The sequence below is a fragment of the Populus nigra genome, chromosome 5, assembly GCF_951802175.1.
Source record: "Populus nigra chromosome 5, ddPopNigr1.1, whole genome shotgun sequence".
NCBI lineage: Eukaryota > Viridiplantae > Streptophyta > Magnoliopsida > Malpighiales > Salicaceae > Populus > Populus nigra.
The window spans coordinates 12,770,348-12,789,893 of NC_084856.1; the positions used below are offsets into that span (position 1 = coordinate 12,770,348).

The window sequence follows — 19,546 nt, forward strand, 5'->3', positions numbered from 1 at the left end:
TAGAAAACTAAGGAAGAATTATTTACTTTTTTGTTTTGGATTGTAAGGGAAAGCACCACATCCTATTCGATCAAAGGTCATTTTTAAGCAAGGATGTCATTCCACAATTATTTCTTTTTAATCATAGTGTGTGACAACTTAGCATTATATTTTAGAATTATTATTCATATTTGGAGCCTTATTTGAGACGTTTTGGGTCTTATTTTAATTTGGATTGATATTTTTCCTTTAGTTTTTCCAAAGTATAAATACTTTAGCAAGACTTTTATTTTTTTTTAGAAACTTGGATTATACATTATTGTTGCACCTTTTTTTAGAGGATTCTCATATTTTAGTTATTTATTGAACTACTATAACTTATCTAAGAATTAACTAAACTTCATGATATCTTTCATGCTTCTCTGTATAGGTGTTGTGTGGGGGTTTAATATCTATAATTTTGGTGTCTCAGTATAATTATCATTGTGTCAAGCTCAATCACAAGACTGAGTTCAGTTTTTTTGGGAAGAGATGATTTGACCGTGAGTTTCTAGATCTTTTAGTTTTCATGTTATTTCATCATTGTCATCATTTAAAACATAATTATGGAAAAAGTATAAAAAAAAGAGAGAAAATTACTTTTGATCTGAATATTTCCAATTAGATTAAAAAAAACTCGTAAAAGGAAAAAAAGGGTTTAATCACAAATCAAGTTTTTCATCGAATCTTGGATTCGATGACTCAAATCTAAAAATTCTTGATTCTTGGGATATTTTAGTGTCATATCTTGACTTTAGGATTATTTATAATGATTTGTGGGATATTTTTGAAAATTACAAAAAAAATCATAACATGCAGTTTTGTGTCAATATTTTTATTTCTTTATGAGTTTCGGCTAAGTAAGAAAAGAAAGAAAGTGTTGTTGCTTAGTTTGGGCTATTTAAGTCTTATTTCATTAGTTTTAGTATTCTCATAATTTTTTTTATTTTCATATCTGTTGTTACCTATTTTTTGATCCCCACACACACAAAAAAATTGTCGGAAATATATATATATATATATATATATATATATATATATATATATAGTAGTGAGAAGAAGACACAATGGCCCCTAGAAAATGACCAAAGATTGATTGAGGAAGTTCAAAAATACAAAGATTGAAATTTGACAGTATATTTTTTACTGATGAGAGCCCTGTTGACAAAAAAAAAATCAATTTGAGGAAGAAAAATCCAAAATCAGATGTTTAAAGACTCAATTAGATTTTGTTGCAAGATTAATTGAGTTTTTGAAGGGTTTGATTGCAAGAAAAGTTATTTTTTAAGTCAAGTTAGGCTTTAATTGGAAGAAATTAAAGTTTAGGGGTCAAATTATATTTTTAGGAGTTATTTGGGTCAAATCAGGGGCTTAATTGCATATATATTGAACTTTGATGGCCAATTAGGGACTTGATTGAATAAATCTAAAACCAAGAACCAAACTGGAAAAGGCACATAAATATAGGGGCTGAAATTAACTTAATTAGGGGCTAAATTGAAAAAATTGAAAGTTTATTGATAAATTAAGGGTCAAAATGCACAAATTCAAAATCAAAGGACTAAAGTGAAAAAGGAGGCCAACTTCAAAGTTGACATTTGAATTTAGCAGGGATGCAATTGAATTGATTCTTAAAATCAAAATTGCAATTGAGAACTTGATTGAATAAATCAAAAATTGAGGATTGATTTGGGAATTGACATGTTTTGGCGTCATTTTCTTTGAAATGAAACGTGTTTTGTTCAAAACAAAGCTGTTTCATTCAGTATTCATTAAAAAAAATCCCAAAATGATATCGTTTTGAACAACACTATATATCTTCTTCTTCCCCTAACGTGCAAAGGCAGGGGAAGAAGGCTTTTTTTCCGCTCATTTGCAACGTCTATCTATCTCTCTCTCTCTCTCTCTCCCTCCCATTTACCTAAAAAATCCCCGACACCACCCACACTTCCTCATGGCCTACCACCATGATGAAAGAGGTAAATGGGACATGCCCTGCGGGCGGCTTTGGGGCGACTGCACGAAGGCCGCCCCAGCCACCCTACCCATGTGCCATGACTGGACAGGGGTAGTAGCTCCCCCCCCCTTTCCCCCTTATAAATACTAGCGGACGAGAGACAAAGAGAAAAAAAAAGAGGACTAGAAAGAGAAAGAACCATAAAAGAGGAAGAAAAACATGGAAAAAAGAAAGAGGAAAGAGACCGAAACAAAAGAGAAAAGAAGGGAAAGAAAAACAGGGGAAAACAGAGAGGAGGAAGAAAAGGGAAAAAAGAAGAAAACAAAATAAAGAAAAATAAAAACAGAGAGAAAAGAACAAAAAAAAAGAAAAAAAACAAGGAAAACATATAGAAATAAGAAGGAGATAAGAGAATTCTCACTATCTTCTTTCCCCTGCTTGTTTCGTTGCTATGCCTGGAACCCGCCACACAACGCCACCGTGAGCCACCAGCGACGTCACCAGGTCAGCTTCTTTTCTCCTTCATCTTCTTCTTTTTTCTTTTTCTTCTTCTTTTTCTTCTTTGTTGCCATCTCCATTATTTTGCAAAGTGAATAGTGGAGAGTTTCTTCACTGTTTACTAGGCCAAACTAGTGCTGACCTAGATCAAAATGACTGAGCTGAGTCCAGCCCAGCTAAAAAATTATTTTGTTTTCTTTTAATATCTGGAATTACGAACTTATACGTAAGACATATTCTCAATATTAAATAAAAAGTATTCTTTTTTTGTTTATTTGGCATTAGAACGATTATGTTTTTACCCGATAAGATAAAGATTTCCTTACTGAAAAGGACTTGTCTTCAACCTTAGACAACCCAACAATCATACTCTAGTTATATCAGACAATCAAACAATACAGCTTACCTTAATTAAGGCAGATTAGGGGTGTTAATGCATTTTATCTACGTAATCAGTCTCCATGTCCGATCTCTAAGACCAGTTAGGGTTCCTAATGACCGAAATACTAGGTGGCGACTCTCATTCCCTCTTTCCACTGATAAAGGACAAGAAATTCTTGTCTTCTCCATTTCTTGATTTCCAAATTCTATAATGGACGCATCGCCGCAATGTCACACTTGTGCTACAATATCATTCATATTTCACACGAATTTATTTTGTTATAAATGTTTTTGTATTCGTAGTTTCGTGTGGATATTTTTTTGGTATTTATTACTTCTTGAGTTTATATATTATTTTGGATTGCACCACTTATATGAATCATTAAAAATATATGCACTTGGAATAATATTGAAGAGATTGTATGTGTCATATATATATATATATATATATATATATATATATATATTTGTGAAAGCTTTAATTAGGTATTTTTAGATTTATTATTAATTAAAAGTCCCCATTTAGGACTATGTTAATATTAGTATTTTTAATAGTATAGCTAAAAAGACAAATTACTATTGTTTAGTAACAAAAAAAAATAAATGGAAGGTCTCACACCTGCCACACGTTTAAAACCAAAAGCTATAGTATTATCTAACAACCCGAAAAACATTCATTTAGCAAAAATTCACAGGATTCTAACATGCATGCATGCGGGAGAAGCTCAACAGTCTATATATGTTCTATCATTTTAACCACATAGACACATAGATACTTGTTAATCATCTACCCGCAGGACTTATTTTGGAATGAAAGTTGAGCTGGCATGCATGCGGGAGAAGCTGGGATGATGTGGGAAGAATAGTTAGCAGTAATGGCAGGAATTATAGCTGCAACTGTTAGAGGGAAGTTGGATTACAATCACATGTTACACAAGTTAATATAGCAGCAGTTGTGATTGGTTAGCTAATATATATGATTGGATATAAATGAGAGACTTGTATGGATTAACTTTTTAAGCAACAACAGTAATCATTTTTGTATTCTCTGTAGAGTTCTTTCTTTCTATTCTTCTTCTATTTCTCAGCTATATTTCTTACATTGTTAAGACAGGTCTTACTAATTTGGTATCGAAGCCGCTAGCTTTCCAGGATTAAGATGAGGGTATTTTGTGTTCTTAAACAATCAAAATGGTGGAAAGTAATAAAGTTAAATCCTTGAAGGAACATGGAAGGCAGGTGGATGAGACTTGAGAGAATGCAAGTTCTTCTTCAAGAATTGCAAGAACCGATTATGGAGAACAAGAGACAGTTGCAGGAATAGACTAAATGAAATGAGCAGCTCAATACACATGCCGCAAGTGTGTGTTGGTCATGATGGGACGTCGGAATCAACGAGTCGCCACCTAGTTGTTTAGTTTAAAGTTATTAGAAAATTCAAGTAAACTGGTCTTATCAGATATTCCGAGATAAAGGATTGGTTGTGGCTAAGAAACTTATTAGAACTCCTAGCACACTTTACTTGAGGTAAGCTGTGTTGTATAGTGTGGATGTGATTTAAATGAGTTGAAGGGTTCCTATGGTCCGTTTATAGCTCAAAACAAAGATTTACGCTCATGAACAAAACTAACATTTCAAATTTATTATGGGCTCGTATGCCTAAATTAATCCTTATAGAAATAATCCATTTAGGTGCCCTGACATGGTTCACCTATCTTAGAAAGCGAAAGTATTTCACACAACTCATATATTGTGGTGAAAAATACTACCAATTAAAATTGATAAATATTTTTTTTTTTGAGAATTTCCTAGTCAACTCCTAATATTTATACTACCAATTAAAATTGATAAATATTTTTTTTTTTGAGAATTTCCTAGTCAACTCGTAATATTTAAATACCAACCTATTTGTAAGTTCAACATTTATACTAGAATATTGACTACCAACCTATTTGTAAGTTCAACATTTATACTAGAATATTGACTATTATTTTAAAAAAAAAAACTTATGATTATTAAAATATTGATCAAATCCTTAAGGAATTTTACAAATTTATCGTAAATTCCACAAAAAATACAAAAAACATTTTCTAAAACAATGTTAAAACGTTTTCTCTTTTTTTATATATATAAATAAAATGCAATATTTTGTAAGGATTAGGTCGTGCAACAAGTATAATTATTTTTTTTATGGTTACATTTGGCAAAAACCCATATTTTTCTAAAACTAAAACTGTTAAAATAGGTTTACAGGGTGTTTGCCAAACACACCTTTAAGCAAAGAAAACCTTTAGAAAAAACATTGTCAACCAAAAAAGTCATTAGCCTTTGATCTAATTTTGATCCGGTGGGGTTGACCGAACTAAGTCGACCCGACTGAGTTAACTTGAAATTTTTGGTCCAATTATAAACTAAACCAAAGACATGGTTTAACTCTAAAATACAACCAAAAACAAAATCAAAACTTAAAACAAATCAAAGTTAAACAAATAGAAGAAGTAAAAATGAAATAGACCAAAAACAGATCAAACACCGGAAAAAAATAAAAATAAAAAATAAGGATAAGATAATTAAATCATAAGATAAACGCACCAGTATGTTTGGCAGTGTGGTAGTGGTTGCTTTTCAAATAACTTTTCATGCCGAAATACATACTAATAATGTTTTTTTTATTTTTTAAAATTATTTTTAACATTAGCACATCAAAATAATTTAAAACATACAAATCATATTAAATTTTAATAAAAAAAAATTAAAAACATAGTTTAGACCGCGTTCCAAACAGTTTATTGGGCAAATCACCATTTGATGGATGCGAGAAAAGGCTTTACCAATCAACTACTCATTTAGGGTCTGGTCTATTGTTTATAATTAGGCATTGACAATAAAATTATCTCAGAATAATACAAGTCTGACGTGGGGTGATTTGATTGAAGGATTAATAATTGAATCTATAAAATAATTGATTTTTAAAGACAATGAAAACTCTACATAAATAGTTTGGAAGAGGATGCAAGAGATGACGTTATTTTATGTCTTGGATACAAGAAATGACGATAATTTATTATTATATTAATACAACCATCGGCGTGATGTTTCGGCAAAAAACAGATTGACTTCTGTCACCGTAGCATGGACCAAATCTAACGGCACTTAAATGAGAACCAGGCCACGTCAACCTCAACTTCAATGTGATAGATATGCAATTGCAAGGTGTGGCTCCTTGTCTCTCTTCGGAAGGACCACCTAAATGGACCTGCGTACAAAACGGTTGAGCACAGATTTGTTTTTTAGCAAAAAAAACAAAAAACAAATTTACAATTTTTAATTTTTTTCAAATTAGCTTCTTTTATATATATATATATATATATATATATATATATATATATAAATTTTTGGATAGTTTTGATGTGTTAATTTTCAATATAAATTTTTTAAAGTAAAAAAAAATATTATTTTAATGTATTTTTAAATAAAAAATACTTTTAAAAGCAACTGCTACTACAATCTTAAATACTACCGAAATTAATTTTGTATGCTGCTACTATTCATTCTACTATAATCTTCATTTCTGGAAAATATTTTTTTTTAAGTAATTTTTATGAAAAATAAATTTTTATAAAATGAATTATTTTTTATATTTAACAATGTTATCAAACATAAATTGAAAAATATTTTTTAATATTTGGCTATAACGTAGAAAATTAATTGAAAAATAACATTTTAATATTTTAATTTTAAAAAAAACATATATATATATATATATATATAGAACATTAAATATAATTGTTTGACCACTTACAATAACATAATGAGATATAAAAAATGTAATGATGAAAAAAATATATCATATATTTATATAAAGTGTATTTTATAAAATATAACTATACAACTAATATAAATATTTTAAATATAATATTATACAATTATAACCTTGTTAAATATTTTTCAAGTAAAATCTATTAATATGTATTTAATTTTAAAACCTCAAAATCTTTTCTTTTTCATATTGAAAAAGAGGTGTTTTGATGAGGTTACCACTTTTGAGAAGAAAGATCTGTTTTAGAAAATGTTTTTCAAAGATAAGAAAATGAAAACGTTTTACTTTTGGAAAGGCTAATTTTTTCATACGGTAGAAAACCAATTTTCTAAAAACTCGTTTTTAAAAATTCACTAAATATAAAAAATTCTTTTCTTGAAAACAAACAAGTCCTTATTGTCATTAAGATTTCACCGAAAGTGTCCTTTGCAAAAAGGAAAAGGAATGAATTTGGTTGAATGGCAATTGAAAAAACCTAACTCTTCACGGCAAGTTATTGGGAATCAAGACTCATTATACTATTTATTATGATAGTATAATTACAAAATTGTCTTTGAACAAAAAAAAATTGAACTAGATATTGGGATAAGATGATCTTTTCACCATGACACAATTATCTTTAACATATTGTATGAGGTTAGATTTGTCATTTTCTTTTATGACAAAGTAAAATTACTACTTTAACTATAGAATAAAAAAAATATAATGCCTTTCACTCAGGGGCTTTGTAGTCCTTTTATTTTTTTAAAAAAAAAATAGTGCAATTACTTTGATGTCTTTAAAGATAAAATCAACATAACCTTCTCACAAAGGGTGTTTTTGGTCATTTTACTTTGGTTTTATTGTAAATTTAGAGATTACTCAAGGGTATTGTTGTAATTGACATATATTCAATATTATTATAAAAAACAAAATACTAATGTGTGCAATGTGTGGATGGCCCCCGCAATTTAGGTGGCGCGTGCAAGGTCATCCGGCCACCAAAAGCCACCTTTCAAGGTGGCATTTGAAAGATCTTAGAGCCCCCTACACGATGGGGTGGCGAATGGACCACAAGTGCCTCTGGTTCGACGTCAACAATTATTATTTTTTAATCCTTATCTCTCCTTAAATTTAGCATAAGATCTTTCAATTTCTTTTTCCTTCACATTTGGTCTCTATTCTTTTAATTACTATATTTTTATTTTTGAATAAGCTATAAAATTACAAATATTTTTCAATTTCATCCCCTACCATTTTTAGTCTATAAATAATCTATCAAATTACAAATATTTTTTAATTTCACCCCTTGACTTTTTGTTAATCTTTCAAATTTGTTTTTTATTCTTTTAATTGGTATTTATTTTGTTTTTGATTATTTTAAAAAAAATTTCTTCAAATTTTATCCCCATTCTTTTGTTGTTTTTTTTTCTTTTGCAAGTTTTTTTATTAATATTTTTTTTCAAAATTTCTTCAAAATTAAATTAGTTGAGAATTAAGCTTCTTGATTAAACTCAAGTTTAGGATTTCAAGGGTTGCGAGTTATAGAAATTAGACTAGGTTTAGGATTCATTCGGGTTTGCATGAATTTTTTTTCTTAAACTAATGTTTTCTTATTTTTATCTTTTTTGTTAGTTTTCCTTTATTATTTTTTATGATTTGCCTTCTATTGGGTTAGCCTCAACTATTGTTTTTTAATTTCATCCCCTAATATTTTTTTAATCTATAAATATCTATCAAATTATAAGTATTTTTTAATTTCACCCCGATGATTTTTTATCTTTCAAATTTGATCCTTATTATGTTTATTACTATTTATTTTGTTTGGGTTCATTTGTTTTTTTAAAAAAAAAATCAAATTTCATCCCTATTCTTTTTGTTTCTTTTTTTTTTCTTTTGCAAGTTTTTTTATTAATATTTTTTCAATGAATTAATCCTATAAAATTAAATTGGTTGAGAATTAAGTTTTTTTTATTGAACCTGAGTCTAGAATTTTATGAGTTACGAGTTTTAGATATTAGATAAAGTTTAGAAGATTATGTTTATTACTATTTATTTTGTTTGGGTTCATTTGTTTTTTTTTTTAAAAATCAAATTTCATCCCTATTCTTTTTGTTTTTTTTTTTGCAAGTTTTTTTATTAATATTTTTTCAATGAATTAATCCTATAAAATTAAATTGGTTGAGAATTAAGTTTTTTTTATTGAACCTGAGTCTAGAATTTTATGAGTTACGAGTTTTAGATATTAGATAAAGTTTAGAAGATTTGTCCGAATTTACTTGGTTGTTTTTAAGTGGTGTTTTTTATATATCCCTTCTTTTTTGTGAGTTTTTTTTTTTTTTTTTTTATGGTTTACCTTCTATTGGGCTAGCTTTAGGTTCATGACGAAGATCACCGATTTCAAAGGTGTTGCAAGTTCATTTTTTTTAATTGATTTATTTTAATTTCATCCTTCAAAGTTTATTTCCTGCTTTTCTTTCTATGAAAGTATCTTAATTTTATACCCATGATCACGGGGTTTTAGAGTTTACCCAATTTAATATGGCTTCTTTTTTCTTTTCTTTTTTAAAAATTGCTTTATATATATATATATATATATATATATATATATATATATATATATAATTTTACCCTTCACTATTGAGTTATTTCACAATCTAGATGGACTCATGTCTAGTTCTTTTTACTCTTTTTTTATTTTTATTTTTTATCAGTTTATTTATTGTTGTTGCATTTTTTTTGTGGTTTTTCATCAATTGAGTTAGCTCTGGGTTTATGACTAGGATCATTGGTTTTAAATGTTAACATGAGTTTATTTTTTTAATTTTTTTTAAATTGATTTATTTTAATTTCATCATTCAAACTTTTATCACTGTTTTTTTTCTATGATATTATCTCAATATTATGCCCATGGTCTCAGGGTTTTCGAGTTTACCCAATTTAATATGTTTTTTTTTAATTTTTTTTATATAGTTTTACCCTTCAATATTAAGTTGTTTGATAATACAAATAGACTAAAGTCTAGTTTTTTTTAACCTTTTTCGTTGTTTTTTTATTAGTTTATTTATTTTTTTTGCATTTTTTGTTTATTTTATTTAATTTACCAGTTGAACTAATGACTCGGATCTTGGATTTTTTACCCTAGTATTTTTTTACTTCAAAAAACAAAAACATTTCAATCCATGACAGAGCGCATACAACAAATCTAGTTTAGTTCTATGTCTTGTATGATCTTTAGTGATAACTGGATCAAGTGGTTATCTAAACAACATGAAAAAAAAATGCAACAATAATAAATAAACTAACAAAGAAAAAAAGGTTGAAAAAACAAACATGAGTCTATTTGGATTATCAAAGAACCTAATGTTGATCTAATATAAGGTAAACCATAAAAAATAACAAAGCAAAACTAAAAAGAAAAAAAAACATAAGCTTTTTAAAAAGAAAAAAAAACAACTAAACAAACTTAGATAATCCTCTTAAACCTGATGCAATCTCAAAAACATGCAACTCATTAAATTCTAAAATCGGTTTTAATCAAGAAACTTAACTCTTAACCAATTTAATTTTTAATGATGAAATCGTTGAAAAATATTAAAAAAAATAACTTGCAAAAGCAAATAAAAATAGCAACAAAAAAAATGATGATAAGATTTGAGAGAAAAAACAAAACCTAAGGAGGATGAAATTTGAAAAATAAATTTAAAAAGGATTCCAAACAAAATAAATCACAATGAAAAGAATTAGGAAAAAAATTGAAACATGAAAAAATCACAGGATGAAATAAAAGAAAACATTTGTAATTTGATAAATTATTTATAGATTAAAAACTATAGGGGTGAAATTGAAAAAAAAAACTATAGCGGACTAACTGAGTAGAATCAAACCACAAAAAAAAAACATAAAAAAAAGAGGATAAAAAAATAAGACAACATAGGTTAAAAAAAAGATAAAAAAACTAAGCAAACTTTAGTGAACCTTCTAAGTCAGGTCTAATATCTAAAACCTGCAATTTGTGAAATCTCAGACTTGTGCTCAATCAAGAAGTTTAAATTTTAAAAAATTTAATTTTCAAGGATGAAATATAAAAAATATCGATAAAAAAACTTACAAAAGAAAAAACAACAACAAAAACAATGGTGATAAAATTAAAAAAACCCAAGGAAAATGAAATTTGTTAAAAAAACAATTAAATAAAATGATTCATAAAAAAATAAATAGCAACTAAAATAATGAGGATCAAATTTAAATGATAAAAAAATAATAGGCGGGAAATTTTAAAAAAACTTTTGGAATTTGATAGATTATTTATAGATTAAAAAATAGTAAAAGCGTGAAATTAGAAAACACATGTAATTTCATGGCTTATTTTAAAATTAAAAAAAATAGTGATAAAAAAGATACGGACCAAATGTGAAGGGAAAATAAATGGTAGGTGCTGCTCTAAAATTTTGCATGGGTGGTGAAAATTTCGAGGTGGAGAGAGAGAGAAAAGGAAAAATAAAAATGGTCTTCGGCGCCAAACCAACGGCGCTTTGCCTACACACGTACACCACCGTATAGAGAATATTGAGATCTTTGAAACACTACCTTGAAAGACCATTTTTGGTGTCCTGATGGAGCGAGTGTGGGGTTGTCCACATGCTGGCACATGCGCGCCAGAAGGTTTTTTTAAAATAATATTAAATATATGATAATTAGAATAACATCCCTAAGAAACCTTAAAATCTACAACAAAACCAATAAAAAATGATCAAAACACCCTTATAAGAGAGATTTAGAACATCAAAGTAATTGCACTCTACCTAATAAAAAGAAAGTACATAAACACCTCTAAGCCTAAAGCATAAGAATTTTTTAATCCAAGGCTATAGTTGTGATTTTGCCGTGCATAGAAAAGAAAAATGGCAAATCTAACCCCATATAACATGTTAAAGATAATTATGTTATGATAAGAGTATCTCCAATGAAAAATGCTATATTAAAGAGCCAAATTGAGAAAATAGTTTTTTGAATAGTGTAAATATAGTTTTTTTTATTATGTGCATTCCAATGGTAAAAAGCTATTTAGAAAAGTTAATTATATTTTAATATATTTCATGTTAAATTAATTTTAATATAATTATATAACTAATTTAGATATTTTATATATAATATAATTATGATGTTATTAATTATATAATTAATATGAGTAATTTATAAAATTAATATAAAATTAATGAAGTAATATGAAAGTTAAAATATATAATTTAAAATTAAATTTAAAATTTATTTATATGAATATTTTTAATTTTAAGTTTTATATGTTATATGTTATATGTTATTGTTAAAAAGTTGGCCAACAGATATAAAATGAAGACGTTGGCCAACAGATATAAATCAACAGAGAAAAAACGGTTGCCAACGTTTTCATTTGCCTTTCGCTACATTTGCTTTTTGCTACAGAAAAAGATAAAAATAGCTTTTACCGTATTCAACAGCTATTTTAGCTGTCATTTTAGCTATTCGGTTGGAGTGAACAAAAACAAATAAAAAAGCTAAAAGTACAAGATTTTCCTTTTAGCTCTTTTTTTACCTTCTCGGTTGGAGATGCTCTAAAAATATAATTTTGCCTCCAATATCAAAGCCAATAGGTTTGTTTTGGAAGGCCAATTTCTTGCTTTTATTATTATAATGAATAGTTAATCATTATATTTTTTGTTTGGTTTGCTCGAGTTTTAAATCTAACAAAAATTTAAATCAAAACTAAAATTAGTTCAAATCGATCACTTCTAATTTGATCGGTTTAGTTTATATTGTTAAAAAACCAAAATACACTTTATCAGTAAATTAGAAGATCCCGGCAGCACAAGTGGTGGGTATTCGGATCCTACGGCCATGACCTTCCACTTTTGTGTGGCGGTCTTTGGTGGATAAGCGTCTTGTTGTTGTCGTCGTCGTGACTGGCATCTGCATCTGCATCTAAGTGGCTAGCGAGATTACACTCCTTTTTTGAGGGATTCTTTTTACTAGGTCAGAAAACGAGTCGGGGTCAAATAGTTCTTCTTTTAGTGGGCATGACTTGAAACGCTTCTGTTTCATCAATTGTAAATGTTGTTTTTGTTGTTTTCTGGGTTAACAACGCTTATGCTAAGATCAGAAGTGCCACCTTCATCATCTACACCCATTTCATATTGTTCTTGAAATAATGTCATTTCGGGAGGGTCCAGTGGATAAAAAGAGTAGTTGTGGCTTTTGGTAGGGAGATTTTGAGGGGGGTTGCTAGGATTGATTAGGGTCTGGCTTTTCGAACTCTTTTTACTTCAATTCGGTCCAGTTTTTTCAATCGATCGAATTTTTAAAAAAAATAAAAGACTTTCTAATCTGTTTCTTTTAGTTTTTCAGTTATATTTTTTTTTTGTTTTTTCGGTTTAATAGGTTTTTAAAGTTTTTTTTTTTTCAACCCTGACGGCAGAACAATCATAATGAGCAAAATGTAATATGAAGTATGAACCACATAAATGAAAAATAAAATATTGAAGAACATGATTCTTTCATCACGAGTACGCGAACATGATTCTTTACCACTAGCACGCAGAATCACTGTAGACAAGCAGAGGTAACTTAATGGTAATCACCCCACATCCAGAAAGGCACTCCAGGTTAAAGCCCTCCCTCCTCCCCAGCTCAAAACAATAGGGAACATTACCACATATATATATATATATATATATATGAAATGGACAAGAGGCACCTGCCGATGCATACAAAGACACTACCATGATTCCTTGACAAAACAAAGCTTGTCAACAAGGAGCAAGTGGCTGAAGGCTAATTTTATGGCCCTATACAAGATTGGACTATCATAGTGGAACCCATGAAGAGAATTATCTTCTTCTTCTTTTAATTCTCTAACAGGATGGTCAATATCCTGAAGATGTTCAGAGAAACCAAAATTTGTAGCTCCTACCTCTACTTTCCCTTCGTATTATTTTGAACTGAATAGTTTTAGTTTTGCCGAAGAGGAATCTTTAGAGGAATCTTTATAAAAAGAGATCTTGGGAACCATGATCTCTCCATGAGCTTTTTCTTGATGTGGGGTGATTACAACCCTTCTTTAGTGCGTCGTGCTTGCTTTCAGATATATTGACGACTTGTGGAGGATAAAGCATGAGCTTCAACCTGAGGCATAACACTGACCTCAAGGCAGGCAGTAGATACCCAGCTTGCCTGACTAGGTGGTGGTGAACTGCCCAGAGGGTTTTTTTTTTTTTTTTTTTTCATTTAGGATGAGGGGCAGGCATCAATTGGTAGATCCCGGGCGACCTGCACTGAGGAAAACCAAAATGATGCTCAGCATATCAGAAAGCTTGTAGTAACAAACAAACCAAGCTAATAATAACATATTTTATGGGTTTAGCTCCCCTCTCATCCTCACCAAAACTGAATCACATGTAAATGCCTAATTCATATGCATAGATAAGAAAAACAGTTGTGGTGAGAATGTCAACAGTTCATAAATAGCTGACTCCGTAGATTCATATAATCTAGAAGTTGCATCAGGAAACTTCATCTCATCTCAATACACTACCTCTTCCTTTCCTTCTCTATCTCTCTCTTATTTCTGTTCACCATGTCCTAGATAACTACAGTTGGAAATACAAAATCTCAATCCTCTTTCAAACATATATATATATATATATATATATATATATATATATATATATATATGCGCAACAGGAAAACTAGCTCTATACTGTCAAAACCAAGTTTTGCCGGTTAAAACAAATGCAGGTTAGTGGTTTATATTACTTAAATCACTATATGACAAAATAATTACTGAACCATTAAAAGAAAAACCAATCCCGTTTGATTTGCAAAACAATGATGCGAATTCACAATTCAAAAGAAACAGAAAGTTGTAAAGACATATAAACTGGTCACTCACATAAAAATCAAGTTCATGGTCATATACAAAGAGCACCCATGTCAGGCAGCCAACCATCAGATCCACTGGATGGCACGGATTCAGCATGTCCTTTCTTGTTGTGCTTTGTTTCTTTTCTACCTTTTCTAAGGTCAACTTTTCGGTCACTGACACAACAAATATGCTGTGTTAGATAACAAACTTTCAGTTAGGGTGATGGGAGCATGATTAATCTTCAGCAATAAAACAAAAAAAACCAATCACTAATCAATGAAGCATGTCAACTAGGGCTAACTCATTTCTTAGTTATGAGCGACATCATGGTGAAGAGAAGTACTTGAGAAACTTCCTTTCTGTTTTTTGTGTCTAAAAATTCCATCTTCACCAGTAAAGGCAATATCTTATTAGCAAAACCACACACATAGAGAGGGTCTAGAGTTCAAGAAGCATACGCAATCTTAGTAGACGATCTTCCCTTCACAGCTCCACAATATGCCTTGTGTTTCTTTTTGGATCCGCAGGAACAGTCCTTGTTTCTTGGAATCTTCTGCGGTCACACAACGACAATAAAATAATGTTCATAGTAATGACAACAAGAATGAGAATGAGGAACACAAAGATTGCTATGATAGTAATAAAATTAATGAATAAATGACAGGCGCCAACAGACTCCAATTTCAAGGAAGAATCGACCAAAGGGTTCTGTATTAGTATATAGAAAACCTTGCCATTTTCTCTGGAACTGCTATCATCCTGGGTTTGTTTGGTGCGATTATTGGATGAAACTTGTTCGTTGGTCTTCTTTACAGGCTCGTCCTTGTATTGTTCACAGTTGCCGTCTACACCATCTCCTTGACCTTCTAAGAATTATGAAGATTGGATAAGAAAATGTAAAAACAACACTGAATATCTTGAAAAGCAAGACCTACTGAGATGACTGACATAGAAAGGTCTTTCAACAAATTTTTCAGATGAATTTAAGAGTACAGTATTCATAACAGACACAAGTACATGCAGGCATACACAAGGAACAATTAGAACAATTTTTTCTTCTAAATCCTGGCATTATATCAATCCCCAAAACAACTGATTTTAATGCAAGCACAGACTGACAATCAATTAAAGCTGAAATTCTAGGGAAAGTGTGCCACGTCATTGATACCAACACAAATAATATTTCTCCTTCGACAACAGCCTCAGCTTTAAGAAATCTTGATTGTGTAAAATATAAAGAAAAAGAGTGAACTGATTCTGCAGATCAAAGCATAAATTCAAAAAAAGATGAATCATCTTCCCATTCCTTACAGAATTGACCCCTGAAGAAGGACTCCTTATGAAACCATGCTATGTACTAAATGATAAGGCATTCAGAGGTCAGAGCGAACTTTCCAAAATGTGTACAGAACCATTAAATTCTCTAAGGAAATCATTTCCATGAAAACATTTTGCTTATCAGAGAAAATCATCACTTCATTTCTTCAAGGAAGACCACACAAATAGTTCCATAACTGGATGAAATCTCAGAACATGGAAAGTGATAGCTAACAGCAGCCAACATAAGATTATTTAACATGCAACAAAAACAATGAAAGACTTTACCATAAGAAATATTCGTGTCAGAACAAAGGGAATTATTTTCTGCTGAAAAGGAATCTGATTCTTGCTCCGCTATTAAAAACTCTATTGCAGCATCAACATCACCATTAACGTCTAGTAAAACCTAGTAAGAGATTAACAGCAGTATTGGGACATTATTTTCTATAAAACAATTCATATAGCAGGAGACTATTTCTACCTGTTTGACTTTCTCAGCATTTTCACAACCACTTCCTGCCATGACCAATTTAAGGGATCCTGCATCAAAACTGTCCTTTGCAATTCCTGCTTTAGTGCTACACACAGCTTTTGCTTGAACAGATGTTGCTGAAAGATCAGCATCAACCTTTCACAAACTAGAAGTGATCAGGATATTGTTACCAATTACAGGTTAAAAGTAGATGACATAAATTTATAAGAAAGACATAACTGCTAAGGATCATAGAAGATCTAGAGAAAAACCTTGATTATAATTGGCTGAGCTGGCCCATTACAAGGGTCATCCTTTGATCGCACACTATTGTAATGTTCCTCATCATGATAAGATCTGAAGAAATGTAGGAAAATCAAATTGGATAACTGAAACATTACTCCTATTATCAAATCTAGCACTCAAGAAAAATCTTAGCAATTGAAAATCAGTGGTCATACACAAAATAGAAATAATCAAGGTATAGTCCCAACTGCAAGGGATAGATACATAGTTATTCATCCATCAAATGCACATACAGAAATCATATGACTATAGTGGGCATTCATTAATTTTGGTGATTCTCCACTTCTATAAGGTCCAAACACATGCAATGGAAAAGACTGCTACAAACATCATAGATATTCAAGAATACTTACAAATGGACCATACGAGCTCCGTGCTGATCAAAATTTCGGATGTACCAACGCGGTGACATGTACTGTATTGAGTAAACAATGAGCATATGAGTCCACGAACTTCTTGAAGCATATCAAGTAAAAAAGTGTGTGTGTGTGTGTCATTGTGCCCATGAGTGCAAGGGAGAACATCTGTGTGCATTTCATTCTTATGTTTTCTTTGTGCGTGTAGTTTATATGTCTGTCCATTTATTCAGTTCACTTTGTACATATATTACATATGTGCAAAGATAAATTGGATTGATATATCAGTTATATAATCTTCCACTGGATAGTTTAGTGTGCTTCATGCTTCCCATAAGTACAATTTGAAACTGAAAGTAGACAATCCATATCAGCTTGTAGTAATGTTGTAGCAGTTTTACAAGTAATTCCATTAGTATGGAAACAAGCACACAAATGAGAGTTGCATGAAAAGGAGAATCTCACCCGGTGAACACATATATTACTAAGCGTAACAAGAGAAGCTGCTTGTAATTCCATATGTCCAGCCCATGTGCCATCCTTTTCCATCAATTGGCAGTATTCATCAAATGGGACGTCATCCTCAATAAAGGGTTCAAACATTTCACGAGTGTTCTGTAAATACAGCTCCACTATCAGATTGATTTGCAGGTTAGTATTAATCAAATAACATACACATGCATGCAGCACATACAAGCACACAAGCAGGCAGGCGCACACACGCACAGATGGAGAGGGACAGGGAGAGGTAAAAAATCAAATCAGTTGCTTGCTAATATACACAAATATTCTTCACATATCTTGTATGGCTAGTAATATAGCTATAACATAATCAAAGAGAAATTTCACATTGACATGCAACGGGAATGCATTGACTGTTGATAGAAAGCAAATTCTTAACACAATTAATACTGACATCGGTTTCTTTTTCAATCCACATAAAAAGTTTCTTTTACAAAAGGCATTTACCATTATATACTGGACCACCATACTGCGATACTTTCCATGTTCCTCCTCATTACCTTCAAGCTGATCTGCAAGTCCCCTGCAAACGAACAGGACTAAACACCTTAAGCAAGACTAAAAAGCAGCTATAATTCTTTCCCCAGGTTACATTAGAATGAGATTATTCTGTAAAAAAGATCAAAATTCCAAAACATGTGCTTATGATGTAACCCACCAATATATCATAATAAAGTACACAATACGCAACAAACAGCAATCCATAAACACAGACCTGAAAAAACAATTACCATCTGCAGTCACTTCGATAATTTTTAGGCCCAATGCATCAAGCTGAGCGCGAAACTGCACGATATTGGCCTGCTTTCCCTGTTTTTTCACCTGCAAACCATACAAATTTCACTTGATCACCTCCCACATAACATCAAAGGCAACAAAAATTTTTAACATGCCTGAATCTAAGTGGCTAAAGAGAAACAATTTATCACTTCATCACCTAAAACGCAGCAAAAACTACATGGGGCGGACTAAATTAACCTTTTTCACCACTAATCAAGTACAGTGTCAAATTTGTAACTTTTTTTAATCAAAAGATAACCTTGTTACTTTCATATGCTTAATCAAATTTTAATATTGTATTAAATGATTTTGAACACCAAAAAAAAAAACCACCACCCCATATAAATAGTAACAAAAAAGAGAAACTTCACATATAGTATAGCATTGAATTAAAATCCGAGACAGTAAGGATGGAAAAGGAGAAAATTTGAATATTAAAAAAATAAAATCAATATAAAACAGTAATTTGTGGGGGAGAGAGACTTACATGGGGAGTTTTCTTGGGTTTGGACTTCTGCTGTTTGGTTTTTACCATTGCTTAAGATTTGATTGCTTTGTTTAAATATAGCTGTCTTCTTCGGGTCGCCTGGACAAGACACGAGCGATGGAGGAAGAAGACCGAGAGAGCAAGAGGTTGTCTTCTTTGGGTCGCTTGGACGAGACACGACGAGCACCTGTCTGTACCTTAGTTTTTTTTTTTTTTTTTTCATTTATACTTCAGTCTTAGCCCATTAAAATGATGGGCTGCCTTGAGTTCAATACAGTAAAGAGTCTGGGGTAAGAAAGTTTAGTCGAAGGATATCTACTAGTGATTATTTTTTAAATATTTTTTATTTATAATATATTAAAATAATATTTTTTTTATTTTTTTAATATTTTTTTTGTTATTAAAATATTAAAGTAATCTGAAAATATTAAAATAATATTAATTTAAAATGAAAAACTAAAAATAAAATTTGGTATTGCATTTGAAATGGTTGGGTAAATTTTTTTTAAAAATTATAATTTTAAATTATTTTAATATATTAATATAAAAAATAATTTTTTAAAATAAAATATAATATTTTTAAAAATAACTATAAATCTCGTATCCCATTAATTTTCCGACTAGAGAAATTTTTTAAGGTATTAGAAAGCCTGACTCAACAACTTCAATGCCGACTATAGAACTAGGCCGACTCACCAAGTGGTGGCAAGTGAATTTGATTTCTAATGTTATGAAAGCAAATGAGCAAAA

General features: G+C 30.3%; 1 protein-coding gene across 11 annotated transcripts; it reads right to left on the reverse strand.

Annotated features, from left to right (window-relative positions):
• Positions 1-13,150: 13,150 nt before the first annotated feature.
• LOC133693765 (OVARIAN TUMOR DOMAIN-containing deubiquitinating enzyme 7) lies at positions 13,151-19,020 on the reverse strand. 11 transcript variants are annotated; one of them, XM_062115059.1, is made up of 12 exons: positions 18,797-19,020; positions 18,245-18,351; positions 17,977-18,052; positions 17,473-17,622; positions 17,005-17,066; positions 16,618-16,702; positions 16,355-16,501; positions 16,159-16,279; positions 15,283-15,419; positions 15,012-15,103; positions 14,581-14,743; positions 13,151-13,963 (listed from the first exon to the last, which is right to left on the reverse strand). In XM_062115059.1, the coding sequence occupies exons 1-12, from the start codon at positions 18,842-18,844 to the stop codon at positions 13,913-13,915; spliced, it is 1,239 nt and encodes a 412-aa protein (XP_061971043.1). In that variant the 5' UTR covers positions 18,845-19,020; the 3' UTR covers positions 13,151-13,912. The 11 variants fall into 11 exon arrangements, with proteins under 11 accessions (XP_061971043.1, XP_061971044.1, XP_061971042.1 ...); XM_062115060.1 differs by having other exon boundaries at positions 13,151-13,958; positions 15,012-15,106; XM_062115058.1 differs by having other exon boundaries at positions 15,012-15,106; positions 15,283-15,416; positions 18,797-19,019.
• Between the last annotated feature and the right edge of the window lie 526 nt (positions 19,021-19,546).